This window comes from Engraulis encrasicolus, unplaced genomic scaffold, assembly GCF_034702125.1.
Source record: "Engraulis encrasicolus isolate BLACKSEA-1 unplaced genomic scaffold, IST_EnEncr_1.0 scaffold_34_np1212, whole genome shotgun sequence".
Taxonomy (NCBI): Eukaryota; Metazoa; Chordata; class Actinopteri; order Clupeiformes; family Engraulidae; genus Engraulis; species Engraulis encrasicolus.
In genome coordinates, this window is record NW_026945643.1 from 533168 (window position 1) to 542011 (window position 8844).

The following is an 8844-nucleotide window of genomic DNA, read 5'->3' on the forward strand; positions in this document are numbered from 1 at the left end:
GAGAGAGATAGAGAGAGGAGGAGGGCGAGAGGGGGGGAGAGGTGGGGAGGGAGAGAGAGAGGGAGAGAGAGAGAGAGAGAGAGAGAGAGAGAGAGGGAGGGAGAGAGAGGGGGGGAGTAAGAGAGACGGAGGGAGGGAGGAATGGGGGAGAGGGGTGGGCGAGAGAGAGAGAGAGAGAGAAGGGGAGAGAGAGAGCGAGAGAGGGAGAGAGAGAGAGAGAGAGAGAAGGGGGAGAGAGAGAGAGGGGGGGAGGGAGAGAGAGAGAGGAGAGAGAGAGGAAGGGAGAAAGAGAGGGAGAGAGGGAGGGAGAGAGAGAGAGAGGAGAGAGAGAGGAAGGGAGAAAGAGAGGGAGAGAGGGAGGGAGGGGAGAGAGAAGAGAGAGGGAGAGAGGGAGGGAGGGGTGGAGAGAGAGAGGGAGAGAGGGGGGGAGAGGGAGAGAGAAAGAGAGAGAGAGAGAGAGAGAGAGAGAGAGAGAGAGAGAGAGAGAGAGAGAGAGAGAGAGAGAGAGAGAGAGAGAGAGGGAGGGAGAGACGGAGGGAGAGAGAGAGATAGGATGGATGAGTCATAATGTACAGACAACGCGGATGAAGTTGAGACACTCGACACAACCTCACGACGACACAACTGTGAATAATGTAAAAACTGTAAATACATTTCAAAACATGCAATCAATTCATGAAATGGCAAACAGTGAAAAGACATCATATGAACTGTTAAAACTTGGACAAAAATATACTGTTTTTGGGACATATGTGCACATTTCAAATTTGATAACTGTAACAAGTCAAGTCAAAACATACGCGCCAAACCAGTGGGTGCTCAGGAGATCGACGAGAAATAAAGACAATTATCTGACAACAGACATCTTGCTGTATGTAAAGAAGGCCAACCAGCAGCCTGTGGCGTAGCGCGCTAGTAAACCTCCTGAAGCCAACTAGCAGCCTGTGGCGTAGAGCGCTAGTAAACCTCCTGAAGCCAACTAGCAGCCTGTGGCGTAGCGCGCTAGTAAACCTCCTGAAGCCAACCAGCAGCCTGTGGCGTAGAGCGCTAGTAAACCTCCTGAAGCCAACTAGCAGCCTGTGGCGTAGAGCGCTAGTAAACCTCCTGAAGCCAACCAGCAGCCTGTGGCGTAGAGCGCTAGTAAACCTCCTGAAGCCAACCAGCAGCCTGTGGAGTGGAGCGCTAGTAAACCTGAAGCCAACTAGCAGCCTGTAGAGCGCTAGTAAACCTCCTGAAGCCAGCTAGCAGCCTGTGGCGTAGAGCGCTAGTAAACCTCCTGAAGCCTCATACAGTATCAGTAGAGCGCTAGTAAACCTCCTGAAGCCAGCTAGCAGCCTGTGGCGTAGAGCGCTAGTAAACCTCCTGAAGCCTCATACAGTATCAGTAGAGCGCTAGTAAACCTCCTGAAGCCAGCTAGCAGCCTGTGGCGTAGAGCGCTAGTAAACCTCCTGAAGCCAACTAGCAGCCTGTGGAGCGTTAGTAAACCTCCTGAAGCCAACTAGCAGAGTGTGGCGTGGAGCGCTAGTAAACCTCCTGAAGCCAACTAGCAGACTGTGGCGTAGAACGCTAGTAAACCTCCTGAAGCCAACTAGCAGCCTGTGGCGTAGAGCGCTAGTAAACCTCCTGAAGCCTCATGCCGTGTACAGACCAGGAGCGAACGGAGCGAACGAAGCGACGGAAGTCATTATTTCTCTATGGAGGGGACACGACCTGTGCTACCAGCTTCTTACGCGACCAGAGCGAATTTTGACGATTAAACTAAATCTAATCGCAGGCGAATTCGCTCTGACGCTGTTCGGCGAAATCCAATCAGAACGTTCATATCTCCGAATGTCCCAGGCTGTCAAGCCAGAGCCGTTATGTAATTAGCTGAATCAAACATGTCAATGCTGCGTCTGCAGCGAATACAGCAAATTCAAGGCGAAACTTCTTCTGCTACCCACGCTACCAGGCAGCGTAGTTCGCTCTTGGTCTGGACACGGCATCATACAGTATCAGTAGAACGTTAGTAAACCTCCTGAAGCCTCATACAGTATCAGTAGAACGTTAGTAAACCTCCTGAAGCCTCATACAGTATCAGTAGAACGTTAGTAAACCTCCTGAAGCCTCATACAGTATCAGTAGAACGCTAGTAAACCTCCCTCCTGAAGCCTAATACAGTATCAGTGGAACGCTAGTAAACCTCCCTCCTGAAGCCTCATACAGTATCAGTAGAACGTTAGTAAACCTCCCTCCTGAAGCCTCATACAGTATCAGTAGAACGTAAGTAAACCTCCTGAAGCCTCATACAGTATCAGTAGAACGTTAGTAAACCTCCTGAAGCCTCATACAGTATCAGTAGAACGTTAGTAAACCTCCCTCCTGAAGCCTCATACAGTATCAGTAGAGCGTTAGTAAACCTCCTGAAGCCTCATACAGTATCAGTAGAGCGTTAGTAAACCTCCTGAAGCCTCATACAGTATCAGTAGAACGTTAGTAAACCTCCTGAAGCCTCATACAGTATCAGTAGAACGTTAGTAAACCTCCTGAAGCCTCATACAGTATCAGTAGAACGTTAGTAAACCTCCTGAAGCCTCATACAGTATCAGGTTAGTAAACCTCCTGAAGCCTCATACAGTATCAGTAGAACGTTAGTAAACCTCCTGAAGCCTCATACAGTATCAGTAGAGCGTTAGTAAACCTCCTGAAGCCTCATACAGTATCAGTATAATGTCCCTCCTGAAGCCTCAGTTACACGTACAACATGGTTGTGTGTGTGTGTGTGTGTGTGTGTGTGTGTGTGTGTGTGTGTGTGTGTGTGTGTGTGTGTGTGTGTGTGTGTGTGTGTGTACCTGTCCTCCTCCTCGTCTGTCTGTTGTGTGTGTGTGTGTGTGAGCTCCTCCAGTGCTTGTCTCTCTCCTTGCAGCTCAGCGATGCGCTCAGCACACACATGCAGCTCCTCCCTACACACACACACACACACAAACACACACACACACACACACACAAACACACACACACACACACAGACACACACGCGCACACACACACACACACACACACACGGGAACATACTTTTTAAACCTATAAAAAAGCATTTTGCAATACAATGCAATGGAATGTCCAATACAAAATGTCAATTTCCCAATATTCTACAAAATGGAGATACACCGTTTTGCAAATAAACCCTTCATATATATTAATGTATGTAGTATGCTGTATACTGTGTATATCTACACCTGACATGTGGCCCCATATATATTAATATTAGGGCTGGGGCATTAATGCATTCATTTCGATCAATTAATCATGTGATAATCAATGCAATTTAAAAAATTATCGCAGTATAATATAGCTACATAGTTCTGGATTAGACGAGTGGAGGGGCAGTATTACGCCCAGTGTTCACGCTAGAATTCTTACTGGCCGGACACACGTGAGGGGGGGGGGGCGATGGGGGGGGGCGGCCCGGCTGTATTGCAGAATACCAGACATTTGAAATATCTAACGGACCTTCCCTCATATAGACAAACACACACTCCCTAATGGGTCAAAGTGTAGTAAATTGGTATTTTCTGCCAGCAAAACTTAAATTTCACTAACATTTGGCCAGTTGGTTGGTGTTAATTTAGAGCCCTGCTTGTGCGCACGGGCCGGGGAGTAAACGCGCGCTTTCTTTCACACACTCGAGAGCTCGAACTGAAAGAGAGAAAAAACAGCCAGCCAACGTGCTAAACGCAGATGATCCCTAAATTATCAACTCAAACAGCGTATTTTATCAGCAAACCCGAGGAGAATTTCCCTGCTCAAATTGGGTAACGAGGTGATGCCTGTAAATTGTAGCCTACAGTAATGGTATCGACGCTACTGAAATTTGAACTATATTGCGTTGTGTTCCTGCGCTCGCGAAAGTAATGGAATTGACACGTTCCGTACGATGCTCTATGGGCTACACCCGTTTTGGCCAGTGATGAAAAAAGTTATAAAGCCCTGCATGCACTTTCACTGGGACTTCTCGCGAGTCCATCGTTCTCTGGAATGTTTAACTTGACCCTCTGTAGCCTACTTGGAGATCCAGCACCATTTTTCAGCAGAGGTAAAAGTGAAAGTGATGCGATGCTGCATCCATTTAGTCCCCAACCATTAGGCTTGACTTCGCAACTGGGCATGAAACGGTTTTGCCAATGCAATGCCCTTTGTTGTGTTCACTGATATATTGGTAGAAATAACCTACAAAAAAACAGAATCGTTCCTCAACAGCACAGCAGCCAGCGTGAGTCAAGTGATTATAAACATAACGTGATTGGGGACAACGACGGTGGGGACGAGAGCGCAAGCAATATTGCGTGCTGTTTATGACAAGTTCAGTTACAGGCTATTCACAAATATTTTCAGCTTTGTTCAGTTTCATATTAGGCCTACTGGTGTTTTGTAACTTTAAGTAGGCCTATTTAAAATGAGCTAATATTATTTACTGACTAATTGCAGTCATTTTTGTCGGACATTTTGTCCGGGAACATTTTATTTTGCCGGTCATTCATGCATGCAAACGGCCAATGTCCGGCCACAGCCGGCTAACGTGAACCCTGATTACCCCTGATGGTGAACAGCCTGCTGAAATTGAGAAGAATTCTCTCTTCTTTTAAAAATGAATAATGTTTTTAGATTACGCAATTCATTGTAATTATTCAAAATGCATGTGAAAAAATATATATTTCACTGTTCTCAAGTCAGATATTTAAATGTGATTAAAATGTGATTAATTTGATTAATTAATTTCAAAGCCTATAGATCAAAGCGATTAAACATTGTAATCGAGTCTCAGCCCTAATTAATATAAACATACTGTATACTGTATACACTGTATAAACCTGACATTTGTCCCCATTGGGCCTTGTGACTTCACTGCCATTAGTCATAGACCATGGTGGGTGGTACCGCATGACACAGCCGTTATATGATTGGCTAATAGACCATGGTGGGTGGTACCACATGACACAGCCGTTACATGATTGGCTAATAGAGCATGGTGGGTGGTACCACATGACACAGCCGTTACATGATTGGCTAATAGAGCATGGTGGGTGGTACCACATGACACAGCCGTTACATGATTGGCTAAATCAAACATGTCCAAATCACGTCCAGGACAGTTTAGAAGGCCCTGTATAGTGGTGTGTGTGTGTGTGTGTGTATGTGTGTGTGTGTGTGTGTGTGTGTGTATGTGTGTGTGTGTGTGTGTGTGAGACCTGGTGTGCAGCATGCTCTCCTCTGTGTGTGAGTAGAGAGCGTCCAGCTGGTCCAAGTGCCTCCTCAGCTTGAGCATCCGCACCTCCTCCTCATCCTCCTCTTCATCCTCCTCCTCCCCATCTTCCTCCTCTTCCTGTCCTCCCTCCTCATCCCCCTCTCCAATGCACTCATCCAGCCTAGAGGAGAGAAGGAGGGTGGGTTGAGAGAGGAGGAGGAGGAAGGCAGATAGAGAGAGAGAGAGAGAGAGAGAGAGAGAGAGAGAGAGAGAGAGAGAGAGAGATACAGAGAGAGAGAGAGAGGGAGGGAGGCGGGAGAGAGACATGGAGAGGGAGGGAGAGAGAGATATGGAGAGAGAGAAAGAGAGATAGAGAAAGAGAGCGCAAAAGTGTGTGGGAGAGAGAGAGAGAGAGAGAGAGAGAGAGAGAGAGATAGATAAAGGGAGTGGACAAGAGTGTGGGAGAGAGAATGAGAGAGAGAGGGATGGAGTGTAGTGAGTGTTTTGTGCCTGTGGCTCCCAGTGTGTGTGTGTGTGTGTGTGTGTGTGTGTGTGTGGGTGGAGGTCGGATTATGAGTTGAAGAGAGAGTGTGTGTGTGGGCGGTGGAGGTCAGATCCTCTGAGCGTGTTCCTGTGTGTGTGTGTGTGTGTGTGTGTGTGTTGTGTGCGCGTTGGTAAAACTCTGAACTGTGGTGTTAGTATGTGTGAGAGTGTGTGTTCATGTGAGTGTGTGTGTTCATGTGAGTGTGTGTGTTTGTGCGTGAAGATGTGGTCAGATATGTATGAGTAGTGTTTCAGTTGCTGTTCATACACAACGCTTCTTACCAAGACAGACAGATCACACACACACACACACACACACACAGACACACACACACACACACGCACTCACACACACACACACAGGGTGTCCCTCACCTGTGTATGAAAGCTTCTGAGTGCAGGTAGGATCCCTTTTCGGAGAAGGCAACGCTGCTCTCTCCTGAAACACACACACACACACACACACACACACACACACACACACACACACACACACACACACACACACACACACACACACACACACAAGCACAGATCAGGTTACCTGGTTATCACCTGAGGGGGTGTGTAGTTTACGATTGATAACGGCTGTTCATTGGGCGTTACGAATGTGTAAGATCATAGGCACATGTAGCCATAGCCAATCGTGTCAGTTGCATGCTTACCAGAAATATTACAGACCTACTGGCAGTCACATTACCAGAAATATTACAGAAATACTTCCAGTCATATTATGAGAAAAATTACCTAAAATACTGTCTGCCACATCATGAGAAATAATACAGACCTAATGCAGACCCAATGGCAAGTCACATTATCAGAAATATATTGCAGAAATACTAGCTGCCTGCCAGAGTACATGCCAATGGTAAATAGCTAGTAGGGTGTGGCTGTCTTGGAAACTTACTTAGATTAAAGATTATAGATTAAGGCCTATAGAAACGACCACAGGCCTTGGTCCACTCCGATGTCTAACCAGGTAACTACTGTAGATGCAGCTAACTGTTAAGTACATTGGGCTGCGTGTCTTGGATGAATTGAGCTATGAAATAGCCTACAATTATTATTGTTGTTGTTGTTATTGTTATTGTTTCTGTTGTTATTTTTGTTATTATTAGACTATAGCAGGGGTGGGGAACCTATCTCAAGGGCCGTTCGCTGCTCTTGAGGCCGTTTTATCCGGCCCCGATAAGTATAGTTTGTTATGTAGCTTCTCATGAAATATGACATATTTTGTAAAGGAATCTTGGATTTGCAATACAATTAACTGATATTCAGGGGACATAGAGAAGCGTCTGTTTTCAAGGTGGCTGCCTTCAATATAGGTCTAAAGTGCAGGGGGAAATCCTGGTTTGTGTTCATAGTACGGCCCTCGGAGGACTTTTACGGTCCTTGGGTGAATTTGAAGTGGCCTCTCGAATGAAAAACCCACCCCTGGCGTAGAGCAGCACCTAGGCCTACAATAACATAACAATGAATAGCCTACAAGCTACCAGGGCTTTTTCTGAACGGGGAAATAGGGGCGCTCCACCCTCATACCTCCACGGGTGCACCCTCATACTTCTTTTTTTTTAATATATATAAATGACTTTTTTGAGTTCCCCTAGTAAATTTCCCCCTTCACCCCCCGCACCCTGCCATGATGCTCCCTCATGCCAGAAATTCCTAGAAAAAGCCCTGAGCTACCACAATACAATAGACTTACACTCTATGTATAATTAGGCCTAAGAATATAGCAATGCGTTGACATGATAACAGCATAGCCTAATTGGTGTGTGAGTAGAATAACTCACCGTGTGCCTCTGTGTCTGTGCGGGTGTGTGACAGAGAGACAGACATCTCGGAGCGTTTTTCCTCCTGGTCAGCTCCGAGTAAGTCCATGTCGACACAAACAAGACCCCTGTAAAGAGGCAGACCCTCAGAAATCTCGGGAAAAGAGTGCAATGCTGTGCTAGTTCATACCCACACGTCCACTGTAACGGTTTGGGCAACGTTTTAGGGTTCAAAGTATTCAAAGAAATGCCGTTAACGTTACGATAGGCCATGAGCTGTCACATTCATAAAGCACAACATCTGTCAAAAACTTCCCTAACGTGACCGTTTCATCGTGTGTCCAAAACAATAGTGTCTAAAACTGTCAATACCCTAACAAACGATTCGTCAGAGAATACATATCATTTTATAGTCACATTTACCAGGCGAAGTCCTGAAAAGTCAGCTGGAAATACTGTTTAGCGCAAGACTTCCTGGTGGCTTTTTGTTTTGATTACGCCACCGCTTCCAGCGTTACCATGGGGACCGCGCGCCCTGGAGGGGGAGGGGCGCATGCGCGCGCTACAACCTGAGCAACTTGGTACATTTGACTGCCACGCAGTGTTACAATGTAAGCTCAGCGCTGTTTTATTCTCGGGGAAAATACTTTAGTGATAGTCGCGGCGACCTCATAATCCTGTTGTTTTAACCCCGACGGCATCAACACACTAAAAGCTAGCCTATACAGATGCCTGCAATAGCCCATAATGGACCGACCTCGTTCCGACCTCAGGCATGGATGGATTCATTTAATTCCAAGACAATAGAAAACAGCTGGTGAAAAAGACAACGCCTCTACAATAGTGCAGCAGGCTTACTCCTCCAAAAATCAGTAACAGCTATTAAACTGGGAGACTTTTTTATATATATATTTGAATGTTTAATGTGAAATAATTTTGTGTAGGCTATGCTACTAGACAACTAATTTTCCATCAGGATGATTAATAAATGTTACTCTACTCTACTCTACTCTACTACTCTACTCTACTCTACTCTACTACTCTACTCTACTGTACTCTACTGTTGTTTATAGTAAATTGTGTTTTAGGCCAAGGCCCACATTATTCATCCGAGTAATTGTAGCCTATTATTGTTATAATCCCCATCGAGATTCGATCAGCCACCTCCGTCGACTCCTTTAAGAAGCAGCTGAAGACCCACCTCTTCATCCTTGCCAACTCCTAGCTGCCAAGGCGTCATAGTGTCCCAGCTGCCGCAGCGCCCTTACTACTCGCAACCAGCCCTGGCAGGGGGCTCCCCTAGGT

At 46.3% G+C, this 8844-nt stretch overlaps 1 protein-coding gene across 1 annotated transcript in view; it reads right to left on the reverse strand.

The window, feature by feature from the left end:
* Positions 1–8031, reverse strand: part of LOC134443670 (VID27-like protein) — an 8462-nt gene extending 431 nt beyond the window's left edge. The window contains exons 1-5 of the mRNA XM_063193321.1: positions 7963–8031; positions 7561–7667; positions 6143–6206; positions 5229–5405; positions 2832–2942 (exon numbers count right to left, since the gene is read on the reverse strand). Coding sequence (XP_063049391.1) covers positions 2832–2942; positions 5229–5405; positions 6143–6206; positions 7561–7648 — 440 coding nt within the window. The 5' untranslated portion in view covers positions 7649–7667; positions 7963–8031. The remainder of the gene's footprint in view (positions 1–2831; positions 2943–5228; positions 5406–6142; positions 6207–7560; positions 7668–7962) is intronic.
* Between the last annotated feature and the right edge of the window lie 813 nt (positions 8032–8844).